The sequence below is a fragment of the Cryptotermes secundus genome, unplaced genomic scaffold (assembly GCF_002891405.2).
Source record: "Cryptotermes secundus unplaced genomic scaffold, Csec_1.0 scaffold191, whole genome shotgun sequence".
Lineage (NCBI taxonomy): Eukaryota > Metazoa > Arthropoda > Insecta > Blattodea > Kalotermitidae > Cryptotermes > Cryptotermes secundus.
The window spans coordinates 297,662-322,006 of NW_019718272.1; the positions used below are offsets into that span (position 1 = coordinate 297,662).

General features: G+C 41.7%; 1 protein-coding gene across 3 annotated transcripts in view; it reads right to left on the minus strand.

Moving 5' to 3' along the window:
- LOC111873679 overlaps positions 1-24,345 on the minus strand; it is a 980,223-nt gene that overhangs the window by 146,906 nt on the left and 808,972 nt on the right. For all 3 annotated transcript variants that reach the window (XM_033755436.1, XM_023868634.2, XM_023868704.2), the window contains one exon: positions 13,670-13,762. In XM_033755436.1, coding sequence (XP_033611327.1) covers positions 13,670-13,762 — 93 coding nt within the window. The remainder of the gene's footprint in view (positions 1-13,669; positions 13,763-24,345) is intronic.

Genomic DNA, 24,345 nt, shown 5'->3' on the forward strand with positions numbered 1-24,345 from the left:
CCGGCTCCTCTTCTGTGCCCTGCTCCTTTTTTCGTTTTGGAGGGGGTCGACCCCTCCATAAGGTCCACTTCCTTATCCTCCGTAACCCGTTGGCAGTACCGACTACTTGTGTCGCGAACCTTCCACTGAAGATCACGCTGCTGGTCGTCTCCCTCAGGCGTAGTAGTTCCTCCACGTCCTGTTTCCTTATGCCCTTATGCATGTCACAATATTTATATTTATGTTGTAAACTAAGCGGCCTCCGTAGTCTAGAGGTAACGTTCCCACCTCATGACTCGTAGTACGCGGGTTCAAATACCCGGCCGGAGGTCGTCGAATTTTTAAGGGCGGAAAAATTCAGGGAACAAGTCCTCCGGGAGGGACTTTAAGCCGTGGGTCCCGTGTCGTAGCTTTACGGCACGTAAAAGAACCTCATATCTCCAAAGGGGTCACTGAGCCAAATTACGGACGTTTCCCGCCCAACAGCAGTCTCTAATACCTCTGGTAGATGGGGGAAGCATTATAGATACCTCTCAGCTAGTAGAGCCGGTCTCGCTGGCTGGGCGGGACTGATGGTGAGCACCAGTACCGGTAGGATATAGAGACTGGTAGATATCATAGAGGGAAGCACAATGGACCAATACAGGTCTAAGTGCATGGGGAAACCCACCCTCTCCAATAACTAACTAACTATGTTGTAAACTACATGACAGTGCTAGAATCCCCGAGACTAAAGTGATGATATTGGCATAAATAACCATATACAACTGAGCCCTCTATGTCCACCTCTTGTTCAGAGTCGAGTGGCTATCTAATGTTGAAATACATTTCATTAACGACGTTCCTGTCCGAGATATCGATGTTTTGAGCAGAATGTTCAGCTGGCAACTGAACAGCAGTGTGATTTCCTGTTCGCCGTGTGTATCGATCTGCACGTTTCCTTTGCAGGAACACACACACACCTTGGCTTAAATCTGAGGCCGCCAGTGAAGTGAAATTGTTCGCCGAAATTTTGCTTGACACTCAGGAAAGAACAAAGAAACACAAACTCAATTGGACCCGCGGCAGTGCTAGGAATAAACTAGGTTAGACCTGACATTCACGAACAACCGAACTGGTATGACCAGCCAAGGCGGTGTGAAACATGGCAGTTTCGTATTCTAGAAGTGGCCATGTGTTCGTGCAGTACGAACAATAAATGAACGCTGAAACGGTTCATGTTCCCTCTTGCAGAGAAACTTAAAAGTCAAGTCATAATATTGCCACGTTTTATGAGCGTGAATAATAAGACGGGTTTTGGATTGGATGATCGGATTTATTGCTCACTCCTACAATCACTCGTAATCACAATAGAACTTCAGGCGAACACTTCATCCTTGACTGCTTAGTACTCTGACCCTATTCTGATCTAAAGTCATCTACAATTGGTTCCATTCTGCTCTGCTCTGCCTGCATTCTGTTCTCTCTCTTCTGGTCTCAGTCTCAATCTGGGTTTCCTGTTTTATAACATCTGGTAGGACCGTCAGAGAAAATATCTTTCCATCTCGTATCCAAGGAAACGTCTATATATCACTCATGACCCGTATCGAAGATGTCACTTAACAGGTTGGTTTCCAAGAATCCATCTCCACGGAAACGTGTTTGCCGACTCGTTCCCTAGCAATGGCCATAAGTTACAATACTTATAAATACAATCTTATACTTTCAGCGGTTCTCAGCCTTTTCAGATTCACAGACAGGTAAACAACAGCGATTTTCCAAAGACTGTACCTCTTACTGCCTCACATTCTAGGACGTGAGTAATGACCATTTTTAGAAGAGACCATTCGCTCAGCTAATCACTGCCTTTCATGGTATCCGAAGACTTCTTACAGTGTTAAGAGAAGCTCGCCAGTAGATCCTGTCCCAAGCTACAGGAACTCACTCTGCGCACTCATACACTATGTACTTCCTGAAGAGCTGTCTTCCTAAAATTTTCAATCTATGCTTAAGTCTCCCAAGGGGTCTCTCATCTTCAAGTTCTTGGTAAAACTTCTGCATGTATCAGACTGACCTTTTGTCGCTCTGCCAGTAGCATCAGCGAAACACCAAAATTGAGAGAGAAAGGAAAACTGTGACGCTGAATACAAGGAACTTAGTCGGCTTAAGGAAACGAGAAACAAACAAAGCTGCTTGTTCTGAATTAACAATTTTTGTTTGCGTAATTGCGAGTACCGTAGCTTGCGTTCACTTTCCAACTTCTGGGGGAGGGGTTAACTTTGCTCCAAACTGGATTCAAATTGTACCAGGCATTACAAGGATTTGAAGGTTGTGACACGTTCAGGATGGCAACAGCTGAAGTGACTTATATGATTACGGTGATTTTTTAAATCTTCGTTATGCTTATCTCACGGCTTCAACATGGTACTTTAGTCAGAGCTAAATTTTATTATACGTAGGTAAGTCAATAAGTTAAAATGGATATAGAACTTGAACAAATAAGAGTACTAATTTGAAAAATTATTTTATTTCTCGACATTATCTCCCTGTACATTGAGGCACTTGTTCCATCGTTTCACAAGCCCCTGAAAACCAGCAGCATAAAATTCTTTGGGCTGCTGTCGGAACCAGGCGGTGACTTCCCTTTCTACAGCTTTCTACAGCATAATTTTCCTGGAGGATGGTGTCGCCTTAAACTTTATTTTGGCAGGCGACGCAGGATGTTTCCACTGCACTGACGCACGCTTTGTCTCGGGCTGGTAATGGTGAACCCAATACTCATCACCTGTGATAATTCGGGCTAGCATATCGTGTCCTTCATCGTGGTAGCGATTGAGATGCTGTAATGCCAGACCCATTCTTTGCATTTTGTGTTGTGGGGTCAGCATGCGCGACACCCGTCGTGCACAAACTTTGTGAAAACCTAACCTGTCATGCATTATGAGGTAGGTCATGCTGTGTGAACACGCCTGGTTCCAACAGCAGCCCCAAAAATTTTATGCTGCTAGTTTTCAGAGGCTTGTGAAATGCTGGGACAAATGCCTCAATGTACAAGGAGATTATGTCGAGAAATAAAGGCATTTTTGTAATCAGTACTCTTATTTCTTTAAGTTCTATATCCATTTGTAACTTACTTATCAACTTACACTTGTATCTCCTAGTTTCAAGCACTTTTACGGGGGGTGTACTCAGTTTGCCAGTAACCTTCTAAAAAAATGTTATTATTAAAAATTTTAATTTATTTAGTTGAGGCAGGTTTGCTTCAAAAATAAAAAATAGGGAACCTGTGCACCAAAATAAAAGTGCTGCAAATCCGGTGATTAAAACTTCTGATCAATTTGTGGTGTTCCTCTATGGGGAAAATATTTCTCCGAAAACATTAAGTTTTAACGAAGAGAAAGTTTATATTTCCACCACGGCGAGAAGTCTAACAATGTGGAAGTGACCAGACAGGCCATATGGTCTTGAATATGAACGGAGTGACGTTCTAGGGGGGCATTACTCCTCCGAAAATGGCGTCAAAGTTAAAATTAATTTTAGATAGACTTGAGAAGATTCTGACGATGGTGTATACTGTACTTCTTGTGGCTTATTTTGGACTTCATCAATCGTCTGGTATGTAAAAGACAAAAGACCACGACGTTTCGGAGACTGGATCTATCTCCGTCTTCAGGTGGGTAGGGAAGGATAAACCTACTCAGTTGGGCCCGTTAGAAAGAGCTAGTCTCAATCACTGGACTTTAAAATTAACTTTAGTTTAATCAAAAATGTTAAGTTTAAAATTTAGTCTCATATGAGTCACTTCCACTAATAGTATGCAAATAAACACGAGTGTAGCCAGTTTATAGCCTGTGAATGTATATAGGAATATATATAGGAACGTGTACCTGGAAACACCTGAAAAGGCCATTTTAAAGGTCGAAACATGTAGTGTAACTCAAATTAATAAAAATTGTTGTCTTGACGATTGTGTAATACTGTCAATATAATATTTCTATTGGTGATATTTTCCAGTGCAATACTGCACTGCTCTTTAATGAACTTTTGCATTTCTCATTTTGTTTCTTATGATAAAGATCCTTAAAACTGAAAATATTTTTTGGACAAGAATTTCAATTCAGTTGTGCATATTTTATCCTTCTGAAGAAGATACATCGCACCAAGACGACTTTCCCTTATTTATATGGAATTTTAATGTGGTACAAAGTATACGGAAAATGGTAAAAAAAGATAAAGCTATCCACGTGACACGTCAAGGAGGGACAATAGGGCTCTGAAACGTGGAGACTCCCATATTTACTAGACAATCGGCTCACAGATGGCGGTGAGATCAGCCTTACGCGCCCCACCGGTTGCACTTTACCCCCATAAATACTCCTGAACCTCCGGTAAACATGGTCCACAGTTTAAGAGTAAATACTCGTATATAACATACATGAATTAAAATCAAGCCAAATCAGTCATTGATGTTTCCTTCAGCGATGGACATAGAATGGGAAGATAATGTATTTCAGTAAAAATGAGTAAAATTAGGAGTACAAGCTGTAAAGAAACTTAAAAAACTGGAGCAAAGTCATCCCAATTTGAGGTACACATACGCAGTGAGAGTAAAAAGTTGGGTATAAATTAAGAAAATGATTGACAGCAACAAGAGGACACCGGATTGGAAGCAGTACTTATTCCTTTTAACCAAAATAAACAATTGAACGGAATTTCCACTATGAATATGTTTACATATAGAAGATGCGACTTTCTTATGTACTAAGTTCATTTTAGTTGCAAGCTGTACAGACCTCGTATAAAACGAACACAAGTTGAAGATCAATGAAAAAAAAAATGCATCTTCGCTCGTCCGTCCAATTCTGAGTAGAAAATGCGTGAGAAAAATATCTATTAACGACAGGAATTATTACAGGTTTCAATTACAGGTATTTTGATTAATGTAATTTGTTTCGTGCATAACAAAATTCACTGAACACATTGTACGAAAATTTCGTATAATTTACAACTTTATTGAAATCTAAGCATAGCTAATGTACCGCGATGAAAATTCAAAACAGGGGGTATAGAACTTTCTTTTGTTTCAACAGTGATTACCATTAAGAAAAGGAAATTGAATGTATTTCAATCTTCCTAGTCATTGACACAACCAACAAAAGTTCTGGTCTTCCTTGCAAACCTAATTAGGGCAATAGATACGACGGATGTTTGTGACAAAGTGAGATACACACAAAAACTTATTTTTTAGAAGTTATCTGCGATAAAATCACGAATTTCAAATCCGTGAATTCTACTGAAATATGCTTTAATATGAAAACAGATTCAATATTACTTTCTTGCAGAAAAAGGAACAATAAAAAAATTCCTTTCCCAAGATGAAACGGTCGCTTAACGAGTCCCTGATTTTCCTTGCTGAATTTTATCTCACTAACGAAAGTGTTCAACCTGCGAACAATTCCTTCCACACCGAGACGGCGATTATGGGCGTTGGCTGGAGGCCCTTGTAAATCTGCCTTGATGAAAGACACCTCTGTCGTCGAGAGTAATGAATACGAAAGCTTGAAGTGTAAGGAGATGGTACAGAATGAGAGCAAAAATGACTTCAGGGGTGCAGTGCGCTACAGTTTCACGTTATTCTAATTTCCTCTTATTAGAGACAACTCTAAAGGAACAAAACATACGCCTGAACGTTTAATCTTAGTTCTTGTGGAGATAATACCCCCGTAAATAGGACCCAAACTGCCACAATACGATTCCATCGCACAGAAGGCGAGTTTCATCAGTTGGTACTCTTGTCTAAAATGGTGAATTCAGAACACATGCTGAGGAGGTTTGGATCGAACAGGGATTAAATCATAAGAGGTTGGAGAAAACTGCATAATGAGGAGCTTCATACCAAACAGAATGCTCAAGACAATGAGGTGAGATGGGTAGGACACGTAGCATGGGGGCAAGTAGGAGTGCATAAAGGGTTTTGTGGGAAAGGAAGGCGTAGGTGGGTGGACAATATTAAAATGGATCTTCGAGAGATAGGATGGGATAGAATGGATTGGATTGATTTGGCTGAGGATAGAGACCAGTGTAGGGCTCTTGTGAATACGGTAATGAACCTTCGGGTTCCATAAAATGCTGGGGTATTCTTGAGAAGCTGCAGAATTGGCGGCTCCTCAAGAAAGGTTCAGTTCCATGAGTAAGTAAGTAAGTAAGTACCCTAAACACACGGGCCTGATATCGTACATGACTAACTTCCGCCTTAGGATAGTGCCGAAGCACTCGCAGGTCTGGAGGAATTCTGTCTACGAAGGTAAACGTAAAGTTCTCCCTTTGGCTAATTAATTAAGCATGATGCCATGATGACGTATGCGGAAGTGAAGTTACAGCACAGACTTTTTATCATGGGAACTAGGAGGTGAGAGTGTTCAGCTTCATGCCCCTGCCAATTTAAGTCCCTGGAAAAAAAAACCCGGGACCCACTGGACAGGAGACTGGGTGAAACCCAATGCCAGTCTGGAAGTTGCGGAGAGGAGACAATTTCTTTCTTCTTTCCAGAATCGAATCCTAATTTCTCGGTTGTCCAGCCCGCAGAATAGTCGCTAAACCGACTGAGCTGTCCCAGCTGCACCTACTCTACAAGAAAATCAATATAGTCCTAGTATCTTAGCGCTGTGGACCGCTTCTATTGCCCTTCCCCCACGCTTCGTCACCATCACCTTTCAGGACTCAGTCACATAGCAAATACCTAGCAGCCTTCTGATGTACTGTACTCATCATCATCTTGCCTCGACGCCATATAAAGTCAAAGTTGTCTCTGTGCTTAATTCATTACGCACCACGCCGTCCAGCCCGATACCGAGCGAGCTATTCCGGCTCGACCTCATATAGTACTAGAAATCGTAAGCGTCGTGACACAAAACAAGAATATTACTGTTCGGAGAAGAAGTGGGTCTGGAACGGGGTCCACTCAGCCTCGTGATGATAATTGAGGAACTATTTGAAGGCCTAGAAAAACGACATTAATGGCCGTGGGAATTCGTTGCGCTGACCACGCGAAACCTTCTATCCGCAAAAGTTGGCACTAAACTTCGCCGACAAGCGGCGGTCGCTCGATCGGTATAGTTAGCTTTCGGAGTGAAATCACGGAGTTTGTTTGTTTTTGATATGAAATACGACAGGCCAGGCAAGTCGGCTCGGTCCACAGGCGGACTCGGCGTCAGGAAGTCCAGTGAATTTCAGAACTGAAAATGGCGGTTCCTGCATTCGACTTGGTGCTTTACAATTTACGCATTTACTATACAAACAAGGAAATTCTCGAGGTTTTATATCTTCTGGAGCATAACGCCGTGTCAACCGTTGAAAATAAATGGACGATTCGGAAGAAAACTTTGCATCCATCTTCACGGTGAAAGAATAATCCAATCAAGGACCCAATGTTAAGTAATGTCGAGATCTTCTTACTATTTGCTTCATCCCGGTTTCTTGCTTGGTTTATTCTTCATTCGTGAAATTGGAGGCGAAGGCGAATCAAATGCATAGAAATATGTTAGAAGCTTAATACTGATACTGCAGCTGAAGGGCATACTAAATGTAGGTGGAGATCAGACGAACGTCTGGATGAGATGAGTGAAACAACTTGGTATGTAGTTATAGAATAAGTACAGCAAAGACATAACAAAAAGCACAATAGATCATTGAAGGTCGCAGTGCGGGGGCCGGATTTTATGGCCCACCCCTTACATACATACAAGACAAAAAAAACAGGCGAACATAATCGACGTGCATCGATATAAGTAACAGAACCGCAAACTCATAAGCGTAATAAAATAATAATTCAACCAATAACAATCCTATTAATCTCATACAACTTCTATTAGAACAATATTTAAAAGTAAAAGTTGTCAGAACTTATGACGTATTTTACACAAAAATTCACTGTATATATAATTTTGGTATACCTCGCAAACACAAAAATCAATAAAAACAACTCACTTTCACTCTATCATATCAACTGAGATTTTATTGGATTAAAATATAACGCCGCAACATGTACACAATTTATTATCCTCTAAAGAAATCAGTCGCCGGTCACGGTAGCCGAGCGGTCTAAGGCATGTACTGTCTTCGCTCGCTTGGAAGCCGGGATCGTGGGTTCGAATCCCACTCAGGGCATGGATGTTTGTGTGCGTTTTTCTGTGTCTGTATACAGGTAGAGGCCTTGCGACGAACTGATCACTCGCCCAAGGAGTCCTACCGTATGTGTAAGATCTAGAAAAACCGAAGTGAACGGAGTTCATGGAGGTATGCCTGGGCCCACTGGGGCTGTAGTGCCAAGAAAAAAAAAGAAGAAATCAGTCTGTGGCCATACCCATATTGGAGATGGCCAGCAGGAACAGAGATGGTGGAATGCTTTATTTAACAACATGGATAGCAGAAACACTATGCACCCTATTTCATTTGCCGACGTCATCATCCTCATCGGCAGCAGCAACGTCAAGTTTCTCCCTCTGTAAGACCGTAACTTAAGTCGTCAGCCAGCGGGGACACGAGCGTTTGAGCACGGAAGCAGTAAACAGAACACACATTGTAGACAACCGCTACCAAACAACGGTTACGTGAAGATATAGCGAACATAGAAGACTCAGCGTGACGTAGAGAATTGTAAAGTGTGTAGATCAGGGAGGTAACCACAGCCTAGCAACGGCTATTGAGAGCAAACAGAAAAGGCTTTGCGTGCATTCTACTGAAAAGTCGAATGCGTGAATTAGCAATGTAATTATAATTATACATTTTCTAACTCCTAACTTCAAGTAATTACAACGCTTCAGAGTGTCAATTAACTATCCAAACCCCGTGTCTAATCACTAACAAGTGAGAATATATTTAGTTCATTTTTTTCTTGTGCTTATTACTAGATCCTACAATGTGTATCCCTTCACATTCATAAAATAATTTCATTTATGCTGTTTCCATCCATTATTCCTGTTGATCCTACTTGTAACCTAGGGCACCAGTGAAACGCTTTGTTTCACTTCAGTTTCTTAGTCTTAGACAGTCGGTAGTACTCTTTCGGCAGGGGATCAGCCCGTCGCAAGGCCGCTACATACACAGGACAACGCAAACACAAAATAAACATAGATAAACATCCATGCCTTGAGTGAGATTCGAACCCACGATCCCAGTGTTCGAGCGGGCGAAGTAATTTCATACCTTAGACAGCGCGCCCACTGTGATCGGCCCTATTTACCTTAATACTACAATGTTATACAAAGATGTAAGATTTGAGGCTTTCACGGCGGTGACTATGAAGAAAGCAGTCTTCTGGGATTTGGCACCGTGTATCTGTGGTGTTAACCGACGTTTCGGAGGAACGTATCGCCTCCATCTTCAGGGTAGAAGAAAATATAATATATATTATATTTTTTCTTCTACCCTGAAGATGGAGACGATACGTTCCTCCGAAACGTCGGTTAACACCACAGATACACGGTGCCAAATCCCAGAAGACTGCTTTCTTCTTATACAAAGATATTCATGGAATGAAGACTGCAGTTTTAATTAACACATGTAATGTAATTTCTGTTGTATAAGTAACTTTAATGTGTAGGCAAGCTGAGATGTGTATGTACAACAGCAGATTTGGACAGAAGCTGGTCCGACAGCCTCTCACTAGAACCCAGCTCCTTCCCTTAGAATTGCAAACAAGCAGAACTACCGAGTCTCCCAACAAGAGGCTCCTGGAAGGAGCTTCAGTTGCTAGTGTCCCTATGACTTCATGATTCGCAATGTGCAAAAACTACTTTATGTAAACTACTTTTTAAATCTCATTTTACGCTGCCTCGAAAATGAAAAATCATTTACTTATGCTTTGATAACACAAAGTTCTTGACGATGCTGATTTTCACTACAGCTGCTTTATTCTGCTTATACAAATTAGCATTAAAATGCGCTGGGTCATACTTCATCGGTCCACATTTATACCAGAAGCTATGATGATAGGGCAGCAGTCGTGGGGGGGGGGGAAGAGATGGTGACAGTGACTGTGCCGTGGCGAAACCGAAGAAACAAAAGATTTATAGCAGGCGAACTAATTGGAACAGAAGAAAACGTTGTCTCGGGTGGGAAATATATAAGTAGAATGGTGAGTTTAATGAAAACAAATAAAGAAGAATTACTGTGATGCCATGGTAATTTACCAGCATTCAGTAAATGGTGTAGGATGGCGTGGAGTCGATATTCTGAATTTAGTGGAAAGCATTAAATTAGAATTTTGATGAGAAATGAGGTTCCCGTGGCGGTAACCATGAACATTTCTGTTTTCCGGCATATGCCGCAGTGCAATTTGATGAATAGTTACCGACGTTTCGAAGGAAGTGATGGGTTAATTTTCGACGCTATTAGTAGCTGTATTACATAGCGTCGAACGGTAAAATGACGACTCGCGAATTTGACAAGATTTTGGTGGAGGTGGTCCTGATTTAATTTAGGTAAAATTGGACATTTTTCTGTACAGACTGAGGTAAACCACAAAAAAAAAATCAATAACCGGCGTCCCACTCGAGATTATAAGAGAATACCTCCAAAATACAAGTCAAGAACATTAACTCTACGCTAACCTGCTAGGGGATTTTTCGAATTCCAGCATCCATCTTCAGCCAACAGTTAGATGACAGTCAAATGGTGGCAATACTTTCCTCCGAAACGTCGACAACGATCCACAAGGTCGCATGTTATCATATTCCAGATGACGATAGCATAATTATTCACCTGTTCCCACAGCAGAAACAGCAAGGTGATGTGTTCTAATGCGTTATCGGCAAATGCGCTTGCCCCACTTGCCTTCCTGTTCATTCATTGCACATACAAACCCACTGCTGCAAATATATTCATAGTACTGGTATCATTCTACATTGAGCTAGAGTGTGTTTTCTCTACTTTATGGCATGCTGTACCGACTTTCATAAGAGCCGGGATAGCGCAGTCGGTATAGCGACTGAGGGGTCGGAGTTCGTGTTCCAGTAGGGTACAAAATTTTCTCTCCTCCATGTCGTCCAGACCGGTACTTGGGACTAATCAGCCTCCTATCCAATGTGTATCAGAGGCTCTTTACCCGGGGGTAAAACGGCCGGGTCATGAAGCTGACCAATCACCTGGAACTAGTGCCGAGGTCACGAAAACGTGGGTCTATACATCGACTCCCCCATACGCATTCATGGCGTAGTGCTTAATTAAACACATGGACAACTTTTCCCTTTTTTTTTTCCTTGGCACTACAGCCCCAGTGGGCCTAGGCCTACCTCCATGAACTTCTCCGTTCACTTCGGTTTTTCTAGATCTTACACATTCGGTAGGACTCCTTGGGCGGGTGATCAGCTCGTCGCAAGGCCTCTACCTGTACACAAACACAGAAAAACGCACACACACACAATCTAAACATCCATGCCCTGAGTGGGATTCGAACCCACGACCCCGGTTTCCAAGCGAGCGAAGATGCTACATGCCTTAGACCGCTCAGCTACCGTGACCGGCAACTTTACCTTTTACCTTACCGAATTTTGTAGGATGAGCGGTTTCTTAGAAAGATATTCAATTCAAGTTACAGGTAAATCAGTGGTTATATTAGAACAATAGAGTTCAAAATTACATTCGCCCGGACGCAAAGATACAAATGCCAAATTTAATCGAAATCCCTTCATTAGTTTCGGACGCCAAACGCATAAACCTATTCGATATGCTTTCATTGTTTCACTCTGTACATATGAATAGTGCACAATAGCGTGTCTGGAAATAAATGAAAGAGGTGATTAGTAAAATTAAAGTTGGAGTAAAACTAATTTTGGTTATCGATTTTCGTTAATGATTGAATAATAGCGGGATCAAAGGACACATCCGTTAGGCATAGCTGCACTAACGTTAACTGATCATTACAATGCCCGCACACATACCACAGCGCCATAGATTAAATAAGTAGGTATATATTTTCATTATCAGGCAGGATTTAATATAATGGTCTATCCCGTTCCAATTACTATCCAATTTAGCCTCTCCGTTTATTTTTTGGCCCTCATACATGCCTTTTCTTTCGTTGGTCACACCTGAAAACTCTCATCGAAACAGATTTTCTTCTGTTTAATGACAAAATTTTATTTTCTTTCGTGGGCCATAACTGAAACTCTCATCGAGACAGAATTTTCTTCTGTTTAATGACAAAACTTTATTTTCTTTCGTGGACCACAACTGAACTCTCATCGAGACAGAATTTTCTTCTGTTCAATTGCCAAAATTATCCTTCGTGGGCCACAACTGAAACTTTCATCGAGGCAGAATTGTTGTTCTGTTCGATGAAAAAATGATATTTTCCTTAGCGGGCCACAATTGAAAACTCTCATTGTGAGATAATTTTCTTCTGTTCAATGAGAAAATTTTATTACCAACGTTCTTCTGCAACTGACATTTAGCATCGTCTCTAGCCTTTTAACTATAAGTATATAGCGCAAGGAGAAGAAAGTATATAGTATAAGTACAGGATGGCCCAAAAGTCAGTTAACTTAAAATATGCCTTTGTATTAACAGAAATGATCGGATTTAAACCTGCCAATCAATCTATAGAATGCGATCACAGCACCGCGAGTCGTTTATTGAACATGGGAGATCTCATTTCGAATAATTTTTCTAAATTCAGTAAGTATTAACAAAATTTTACGATATTTAGTCTACACTTTGGGCGGCGCCATAGCTCAAGCGGTTAGACGCTGGCTTCCCGCCGCGGCGGCCCGGATTCGATTCCGGGTCTGGTCAAGTGGGATTTGTGGTGCACAAAGTGGCGCTGGGGCAGGTTTTCTCCGAGTACTTCGGTTTCCCCTGCCAATCTTCATTCCATCAATTGCCCCACAATAACCGTCACCTATCATCTTGGGCTGCTACAATAGGCCAGAATTGACCGCAGTACAAGGGACTTAGTCCCACTCCACTAGCAATAAAAAAAATAGTCTACATTTTACCGACCAGTTTATTGACTTGGGCAATTCTGCATATAGCGTAACTTCTGCCTCCCACATCAACAATACAATGCAGCAATTTAAGAGATTCAGTGTTCCTCTTCTATTTGAGAGAATATATTTTGGCTGATGTTATCAGCATAAAAACACTACTCAACAACAACGCACCTACACAGGCTGAATGATGAACCTTCTGCCAAAGGGGCACATACAAGAGAATATAACACCACACATACATCCAAGAACTATATGATAACACGAATAAAACACATGGCACAGGAAAAGTTGCGCAAACAACTCATTTGGACGAGAAGGCGATACCCACAGGAAGAATGGGATTTAACTGGTTTTAACAAAAAAATATTAGGGTTCACCCATTGTAACTTAATTTTGATAAGAAACTGTGACATACCAAGCAGTGCAGCGGGTTTAGCATAATGGTGGACACCTGAAGATGGCCGTGTATGGCCCATACGTGTTGAGAACGAAGAAGTGATTGTAATGAGTTGCATTGGTGACGGATGTACGTGTACTGACGCAACAGGATGCTTAAATACAACAGTACATGATGTACGTTCAGTTGGAGATCCCATTATGCCACTGTATTCTGTAACGCTGTTCGTACATCCCCACAAACCGACTTCTAGAGGATCCCAATTTCTCTACTTGAAGTTAAGAGTCGGCAGGGAAATGTGTACTTGCGAGATGTGTGAACTTACCTGTTGGTACATGAGGACCTCTGGGACATTTGCAGACCGCATCACGACCACTTTGGTAGGGGCACTGGAACACGCAACCCGCTTCTCCGCATTCTGTAATCATAAAACACAGGATTACTGCTCATCCTTTTTAACTTCTCATTTCATAACAACACGTCAATCCGTTCTCTAAAACTGCAGAATATTCTTAACTGCTTAAAAAGGGGATATCTTCCCTTAATGCGCCGCTGTCAAGCGATGAAATTCTGATGGAAGAGAGGCAATTTTAGAAAATGGTATAAAAGCTTTGCATTAAATTGGAGCTAAAATGAAACATGCTTCTACGCGAAAATATTCTTATGTTCGCATAAAGTAATCATTCCCAGTTCCCTTCACAATTAAAAATACTTTAAAATTAGGAAAACATTCCATTAACTCTTCCGTAAATAAACACACACCCTGAACATAAAATATGATTTCGTATTTAACCTTTTAAACATCAAGCTTCGGTTAGTAATATTTAAAAATCCATTTCTAAACGAATCGTCATAAGAAATGTTACTTTTCAGTGTTGTTTAATAAATTTATTCTGAAATCCAAATGAGAAACATAAACATTGTCTGAAGTACCAAATTATGAACGTTAAAATAGGTCGAATACATAGCTACCCCTTCGACGGATTAAGATAAGTTGTTGAGACACGAAAGCATTTCGGACCGTATTTTACTAAGTTTACAGCGCGTTTCATCTTCACAAATCTATTTTCTTTCCTTTGTGAAATGCCATCAGAAAGTGCCTACAGGAGAACCACTTTAACATGTAGTTCCGATAACTTTCGCAATAAGTATGATTAATATTTCATTGGATAGATCTTTAGCACGCATGGGATAGTGAATGTATGCATTTTTAAGGAAAACTTGAACGATGAACATTCGGAAAACTAGACTTGGATTGGAGTACATTACTACAACTAGTCTTAAACATTTATTTTCTGAAAACGTAAAAATTAGAATATCCAAAATAATAATTTGCCTGTGGTTCTGTATAGGTACAAGGGTGTTTAAGAACAGGGTGCTGAGGAGAACAGTTGGACTTAGGAGAGATGAAATGACAGGAGTTTGAGAAAAATGCATAAGGGACTTCATAACCTGTACTCTTCGCCATATATTATTAGAATGACCAAAGCAAGGAGGATGCAATGGACAGGGTATGTAGGATATTGGTGGGAAAGTCGTAAGGAAGGAGATCACTAGGAATACCAAGATGTATGTTAGGGGATAATATTAAAATGGAGCTTAGAGAGATAGAATGGGGTGGTATGGACTGGATTGATCTGGCTCAGAGACCAGTGGAGAACATCTGAATATGGTAATGAACTTTCGGGATTCATAAAACGTTGGGAAATTCTTGAGTAGCTGCACAACTGGCGGCTTCTCACGAAGTGCATCAGCTCCATGGAGCTAGTTTAGTTAGTTAGTCTTACACAAATAGGTTTTAGGACGTTGGGTGCCTTGACAGGATCCTGACAGGGACCAGTTTGTGTTCCTGTGAAAAAGGCAAAGAACCTTCGAGTTCCAGAAAAGCTGAATAATTACTTGACTAAAGCATCTGAAGCCCCTGCTTCATCAACGTAATGTGTAGATGGGGATATAAGAGCTTTTATACTGTGACAGTCGGTAGCCGAGCGGTCTAAGGCATGTACTGTCTTCACTCGCTTGGAAACCGGGATCATGGGTTCGAACACCACTCAGGGCATGGCTGTTTAGTTTGTGTGTGTGAGTTTTTCTGTGTTTCTGTACAGGTAGAGGCCTTGCGACGAGCTGATCACCCGCCCAAGGAGTCCTACCGTATGCGTAAGATCTAGAAAAACCGAAGTGAAGGGAGAAGTTCATGGAGGTAGGCCTAGGCCCACTGGGGCTGTAGTGCAAAGGGAAAATACTGTGACAGTAAGAACATGTGGAACAACCTGTAGACATTTGTGACGGAGACACTCTTACTGAATGTATGCTATAATCTAACGGATGAAGCATCTATTTGGAAGGTATTCGCTGTGTTCCGTTTCGTTTGATTCCCTAAATACACCTTGCAACCTCTCTATAACCTGCTGGTTACAACGCTTCATTTTATTCATCAGCGTTTCTACATCCCTTTGTAGGACCCTGGCCTTTTCTTCAGTTCCGTAATCGTTTTTACACAGGCGGTAGGACATCTTGGACGGGGATCAGCCCGTCGCAAGGCCGCTATCTACAAGCACGCCAATACAAACCCAGAATAAATGCACATACAGACATCCATACTTCGAGTTGGATTCGAACCCACGATCCCAGTGTTAAAGAGAGTGAAGACAGTTCATGTCTTAGACCTCGAAGCTACTGTGATCGTAACTGGTTAAAAGGAGCAGTTATTAATTATAATTAACATGTCTGTTATGTGTTTGGAGTATAAAGAGCGAGCTATGCCACATACTGCGGCTAGGAGGTGAGGCAGGACAGTTCTTGCAGTCCCCACCGGATGCTGCTAATGGTTCTTCTTAGAAATTTCAGAGTTTTGAGACGGCGGCAAAACGTTTGAGTAATTCTAGCTTTCACATCTTTTGCGGCACTTCATCTTCCAGTGGGAGGGTCAAAGGCCAAAGCTGTAGCCATTATCAATCACGGGCCTGTCCAGGATGCCGTTTAAGCCTTAAGGTTCAAAATCGCTTAGAAGTTCCAGTTGACTGGAAATCCGGAATTTCCAAAGACTTCTGAACTTCTAAACTGGGTTATCCAGAAAAGAAATAAGTAAGGCAACCTTTCCAGAGAAGAGGGGTCCTGAAATTTCTGGACGTTAGAAGCTCTCGGCTCTGCGAGGAATCTTGTTTTAACTCTTGGAGCTTTCAGACCCAAACTCGCGTAGCTCCTGTTAAATTCTAACTTCTGGACCTCTCGGTTCACCAATGCAAGTGCACTACCTTATCAGAGTGAGAGTCTGGTAAAGAAACGTTGGCATATAAATTATTAGGAAGCGTGTTATATTATTAAAGTGGAGTCAAGAAACTAGGATTCAGAGTGAAGTAACCAGTGCTATGTAATAAATACTAACTCCGAGTGCAAACAGCAGTTACTGTCTCTGTACGTGCGTGCGTGCGTGTGTATGTGTGTCTGGAAGAGTGTTCTTCCTGCCCTGCCAGAGCAAGGGTCGAAACCCAGTCACAGACCAGAGCTAGCCATCTTCCTGTTGAACTTTACCCGAAGACATTACATTAATAGGCGGGTACCGCAGCCTGGTGACTCCATTCGTTCATTCATTCATCTATCCATCAATTTAATATTCCTGTTGCTCCTTCTGCAGCATAGGGCATTCCTGAAATTCTTCGTTTCACATCAGTTTCTTAATCCTGTAGACAGTCGGTAGGACTCCTCGGACGGGGGATCAGCCAGTCATAAGGCCGTTATCTAACACAAATATAGATTCAACACAGACAGACATCCATGCCTGTTTTGAGATTTGAACCCACGATCGCAGTGCTCGAGCGGGCGTAAACTGTTCAGACCGCACGGCCACTGTGGTCGGCAGTCTGGTGACACTGGCTCCCAAATCAGTCCTTGCGCCTTCCCAAACCATCACCTCATCAACAAGGAGAAAGGGGTAGAATGTAAGATCATCAATATCATCAGCAGAGTTATCGGTTTTGCTTACTGCCGGAGAGGCCCACACCGTCATCCAGGTTTGCTCCAAAGAGCGAGGCAGTTGATCGGTAAAATGTGGCGCTTCCAACGCAAAGCCCTCCGTTCTCACATCGGCCCGCTATAAAGCGAATGTCTATAACCTCCCCCCACCCATTCAAAACTTTCGAACTGAATATCTTGTCACACCAATAAAATGTACCCTCAACACACACACACAGTGTTGGTGTGGTAAGAAGTCAAATGTCTGATATGCTGACCCACCAAGAACTGTAATAATATTTGGGCGCTTTGTCACAAGGCCATGGCTGCAGGCTTGTATAATCTTTGTCCCCCACCCCCACCCCCACCCCATGCATTTCGGGAATCGTGGGACCTAGCATTACGTGAAGTCTGTGCCCGAAAACTTTTCAGGGAAATCCGCATCAACTTGATCACGCATTCCCTACCGTTTTGATGACTGATACGAGAGCTGTAATTTATAATGGTACAGACATAAAAATTCCTTACATCCGTCACTTCACGTTAAGTAATGGAAACATCAATTTCCGCATAACATGAAGGCAAGAATTTACCTACATGGTCATTTCCAATGCAACATTATTAATATGCGACAGAACTACATTCTAAATTTCCGAAATAGCACATCAGGCACTAACAAGCGCAACGCATTCATACAGGACGAATATATGCACACTTGTCGAACAAACAGAATAACAGAGCATTAATAGGCTGTCTAAATTGTGGGGCACGCGGTAGCGTAGTCGGTTGAAGCACTATGCTACAAGCTGGAAGTTCGCGGATTCGATTCCCGATGTCGTTAATAAGATCTGAAATTTGTGACGATGCTACATTGGTACAAGAATTATGTTCTGGGACATTATCCATCGTCTTATCTATATCTAAAAACCGTCCTGCTTATTTTTCAAAACACAACGTTTCGGAGATTGGATTCTGTCTCCGAAACGTTGTTTTGAAAAATAAACAGGACGGTTTTTAGACATAGCCAAGACGATGGATAATGTCCAAAAACATAACACTTGTACCCGATGTCGCCATTGGATTTTCAATAGACCTAACCCTTCCAGCCGCACTATGGCCCTGGAGTTGACTCAGCCTCTGACAGAAATTAGAACTAAGAATATTCCTGGGGGGTAAAGGGTGACTGGCGCGTAAGGCTAACAAACACCGCCATCTGTGAGCAGATTGTCTAGAAAATGTGGGACCCTCTACGTCTCACGACCCTATGGACCTCCATGGCCTGTTACAGGGATAGCTCTACCTTTTACTTTATAGTCTAAATTGTTGGTGGATCAGCAAAACCGACGTACTTTCAATCATATCAGCAGAGAGAAAGAGTGTGTGTGTTCAGGTATAGCTAAGTGGATGTCTGATGTCTAGCGGAAGGACAGCAAATATAGACAGATGTGGTCTTATTACACGAAGATACAATTGCCTTCACCTTGTAAGCAGTGCCATGCAGAAAGTGTAGCCTTTGTTATAATACACGTATATACACAAGCATTTCTTCCGAAAGTAGGTAAGTGTGACCGGAGCAGTTAATCCAGGTAGAACTAGCCTGCAATATCTGGAACTTTGAATCATACATGACGAGTAAAGAGACTGCTGACTGCTGCATTCGTAAATTATCTCAGATTCAAACGACTAATAACCACAGTAAATGGATATGACTTGGGGACAGTCTACACAAGATACATTTAGAAAATAAACAAGGTAGACACTATCGTGTCAACATCTGCTTATTTTGCTGTTAATGACTTCGCAAAATCATTCGGTACTAAAAATCTCATGGAGCCGGGATAGCGTAGTCGATATAGTTATTAGCTACGTGTTGGACGACCAAGGGGTCGGAGTTCTAGTACCGGTAGGGTAAAAAAAATTCTCCTCTCCACGTCGTCCAGACCTGTTGTGAGACCCACTCAGCCTCCTACCCAATGGACACCTGGGCTCTTTCTCCGGCTGGGTCGTGAAACTGACCACTCACCTCCAACTATTGCCGAGGTCAAGAAAACATTCGTCTATACATCCACCTCCCATACATTTTCATGACGTAGTGCTTAATTAGTTAAGCACAGGTACGACTTTACAGTTTTACTATGAATCTTATAGACAATTGGTAGGGCACCTTGGTTGGGTGTATATTCAAGTAATGCAAATAAATAAAAGACACAGATCACCAAAAATGAGGCAGAAAATATATGGAAAGAGCGCGTATCAAATTGGGATGATAAAGTAATGTAATGTCAGAACCAACACAAAAGGCGGCAGCTAACTTTGAAAGCAGGAAGACCTCAGACATGTAGAAGCATCTCAGATAAGCAGTGAGCATGCTGTTGGCTCGATGTGGAGATGGTAAGATGAGGCTGTGCGCCATACCGCTGAGAAGTCCACATAAAATTACGAATAAGGTATATGACGGAGAAGGAAATTTCACGTAAGAAGATGATGCAAAACAGACGATAAGCATGGGATTTGGAGTCACACTGCTGGCCTGTCTGAGTCGAGCTTGTTACAGTGACGAAGACTAATGCTTCTTTTCTCCGGCCGAATTACTAATGAAACAATTTAAAGAAAATTCCGGACATTTAAAGACACATATAAGATATGAGGTTTTCACGGGGGTGACTATGAAGAATGCCGTCTTGTGGGAAGTGGCGCCGTCTAGATCTTTGGTGAACTGACGTTTCGGACGAACGTATCGCCTCCATCTTCAGGATAGAAAAATTCGCGAGCGAGGAAAAACCGTGAGCAGGTGGCTGCAGATGGAAACTATGCGTTCCTCCAAAACGTCGATCACACAAGACCTATACGGTGCCACATCCCAGAAGAAGGCATTCTTCATTTTAAAGACACACTTTCGTAAATATCATAATATATTATCAATAAACTGATGTTTAAACATCTGTCGGCCTATTAGTAACACAACAAACAAAGTTTATTGTTTTCATACGATATTTCGAAAAGAAAATAATATTACAAAAATATTTGTAACAATTAAGTATGTGAATGTATTTTAATAAGTGTCTAATTTAAAACAGATATTCTCGATGCCCATGAATATGAGAGAAAGATAGGTCTTCCTCAATTCAATGTGAATGTTTTGTGAAGCTTAAATGATAGTGTTCAGTATATTCGAAGGCCATGTAAAACAGAGTCAAAATACTAGGAAAGGTTTTGAACATATGGCAATGTAAAAGACCTGTTGCTGGGCAACGATCACGAAACAAACAATTAGACAACGGCTGTTATTAATCAACGGCCCATAAACAACAGAGGAATTGTATTTTCTGCGCGATCCGTGCCGGGGGTTGTGTTGGTTGGTTGGTTGGTTGGTTGGTTGGTTGGTTGGTTGGTGAGTCACTGAGTTAGTCAGTCAAGTAGTGAGTTAGAGAACTGCTGAGGTTCAGTCGTTGTGAGAATCTGGTAGCTAAGGACAGGGATATTTCGGGAACTCAGAGGAAGGGGAACGTCTTTTGTTGGTACCCGCTACCGAGCAACGGCTAGTGAAGATGAGACTGTGGACACCAGTGTGTGCGCGCGCGTGTAATAGTGAATTGCAAAGTGCAGTCGCGTACTGTATGAAAGAGTCCAATAAATCCGATCTTCAATCCAAAACCCCGTCTACAGTCACACAATCACGTGACAATACTAAGACAACAACAAAGGCAGATATGCAGTTCAGTGATGTTAGAGATCATACGCCCATTGTAGTATCAAATTATCTGGATAATAAACGTATAGATATTCCTGTGAGGTAGAAGTGAAATCTATAATGGAAACATCGGTTTCCTATAAGCACAGTTTGATTTAAATATGCATGTATAGAACTGAGACACCAAAGTAGCACAATATGGATTCACAACTGACGTTCGATTCCAGGCAGTAACTTGATTTTTTTCTCTTTTCGCCGACATGTAGAACACTCAGAGTCATCTAAAGTCCTATTCAAAAGGCAGGCAGATTTTATCGGGGTGGGGGTTATTATGGAGACAGCGTGAAGCTGGTCTCTCACTTACACATACTGCTCATGTTATGTTTACATATTCAAATTCATTGTTTTGACAGTGTTTCTTAGGCACAGGTAAACTTTATTTCTAACGTTATTTTTCTGTGGCCACAGACAAATGTGAACAGGACGCCTGTGATATTTTCACGGTTACTACATGAGATGTCGTGTGAGAACGGAGTTAGTATCCAATACTTCGGAGACTTAGCTCTGTCGCCATTATCAGGGGTTAATGTGGCGAGTAACACGTTAGCACGTTGCATTTATATCTACAGAGAAAGTCTTCGGTTGGCATACTGTGTGGATATGGTATAAGCAGGCCGTGCTATAGCTCAGGCGGTTGTCGCCGGCTTCCCACCGCGACCACGCGGGTTTGAGCACAGGACAAGTCATGTGGGATCTGTGATCGACTGAGTGGCACTGGGACAGGTTTTATGTTTCCCCTGACAATTTTCATTCCACCGACTGTTCCACGCTCATCTATCATCCGGGGCTGGTATAATAGACCAAACAGTGGCCGACATACCAAGTGGACCTTGTCTCACCATACCCCAAGAAAATAAAAAAAAATGGTATATGCAACGCGCGGTCGCAACGCCTATCGTAATGAGAAAGACAAGTCTTCGAAACGTTGGAAACTACATCTTCACGTGGATGATTGTCCTAGAAGATTTCATTGCAGTATGTTTACTGCAGGCCTATACTGGAAAAGTTTTCACCCTACAACCGATGTTACTTCTCCTTGTAATTCAGCAGCCCGTTGCGCATCCTTACTCAAACGTCTGTATATTAAGTCCGTCAGTAATGCAACTATCATTACAACATTCACCATACAACACCAACACATGTTTCGGCCCCAGACAGCCATCCTCGGGTGTTAATAGGAAAGTTTAATGAATTTTAAGTAATTAATTATGTTGTTTTCAGATGACTGCAACGCGCAATTTTAGTGCGCATCAAAGCAGTGTAACAGTTTGGACGCATTGAAACATCTGCGGATGGCAGTCTAGGGCCGAAACATGTCGTGTTGTGTTGAATGGTAAATGTTGTAATGACAGTTGCATTATTGACGGACTTAATACATAGACGTTTACTTCTCTTTATTCCTACTTCAATTATGACTTTCTCTACGGCCAGCGAATTCCGCTAAATAATATTCTCAATATACGGAGTTCAAAACCGAAGAGGAACAAAGTCTTGGTTTCTTTTATATGAAAAAGAAATTTTAAAGAATATCAACACAGCATGCGATGTGTTTAAGAGCATTAATGCCCCCCCCCCCGGCTTTACAAAACTGTGGGCTACAGCAGAAGGGTGACTGAAACGTAACAAAAGACAAGGAAAACTTCGATTCTATAGCATCCAGCAGGCATGGTAAGAGGCAGCCTTCAATTGACACACTGAACACTGCCGAGTGTAATCCATACATAGATCTGTGTTATTCTATGAGTTGCATCATCGCGTTTGTAAGTTAAAATAACAATGAACAGTTTCAGCGCTTTCTTAAGAGGCCGCTTAATGGGTCCACTGCAAAGCTCACATACACTGCACAGATACTGAACCCAAACATCTGCTGTGAGAATATCTGACATCACTGAAGTTGTGGTGCAGTTTTGTCCGTTAGATGCATTTATTATAATGTCTTTGTATTAATAAGATTGAAATAATAATTTAGCAATACTTCATGCTCACACGAGTAAAACTTGAGGCCATATGAAGAGAGTACCCTGAGCCTCTAAATGTATTCTCAGAAAATTTACTTCTCTCTTAGTATTTGTGTACATGTAATGGGGACAAAAGCATATTGTTTAAATATTAATGAACAGTTATTGCCACATTCGCTAGAGGCAGGAATCTTTTCTAGTTATTTCCCTTTTCCTCAAGAAAGAAAACAGGCATATAAGATCGGCATATTGCCTGTATGTACTTCCTTTTGAATATCTAAACCAGTCGATCGATCTTCCTGAAATTTGGTATGGACATTAGATCGACAGAGGCCAGTCCTAATCCAATAATTTTTCAATCTCCTACAATCAGTAATAACATGGCGGACGCATGGACTTTTGAAGTGAAGCAACGTGGAAGCAATTTAATTTAGGGCACTGATAGGTATTGTAACGCAGAATTGAAAACCTTGCAACTTACATTAAAGTCAAGCTGGGTAGAATATCAAACTACAACACTGCAACAGCATGAAGATTACATATACATAACTTCTCGTTTGGTGAAGCGTATTAATGAACCACTGGAACTAGTAATTTGGAATCTATTGCCGATCACAAACATAGCTAGGAACTGTGAAAAAAATATTTTTTGTTAAATGAACAAACACGAACATGCCGACGATCAGAAATTAAGAAGTTAAGTTCCACAAATTTAACGTAGACAATATCTGCAATTTGGGTGATAAATTCTTCATTAATGATAAAAATACAATAGTACAAATAAAATAACACTGTTATGCCGGTGTGTGCTATCCCAAACTCTTATTCCGTAGCTCCTTCAATGAAGAGGCAGGCTATGTCGGTGGTTGGGTAGGAGCGTAGAGATACCTCGGGTACGGCGTACCTGAGCTGCCTCCAGACTATAACTGAGCGGTCTGTCCACAGTTCTATCCACAGCTGCTCCCACTACCCCGCTAGCCGTTTGCCTCTCAAGAGGTGACCTTTCAAGGTATAGGATTCGAGAACAGGTAATCAGGAGGGGTGTACACTTAATTTAGCAAATTTGCACTGGCTGCTGCTACCATGCGGTCTCTAACCGTAAAGCTATCTCTTCGAGGGGGGGGGGAAGAATAAATTCGAAACAAAAAAGGGGGTCTATATTTATATTACTGTTAATAACTTACAGCGTTTACAAGTTTGCGTTTAAGGTATATTGAACTTGTTAATCCCATCATATTCGCCCTGCACACCCTAGATCTTGTCCTACTTATACTCTCTGGCTATCCGATTACTCAGTAAGGCTGGTGCAGCTGCTCTGCCCAATCCATGGTGTTACTAGGT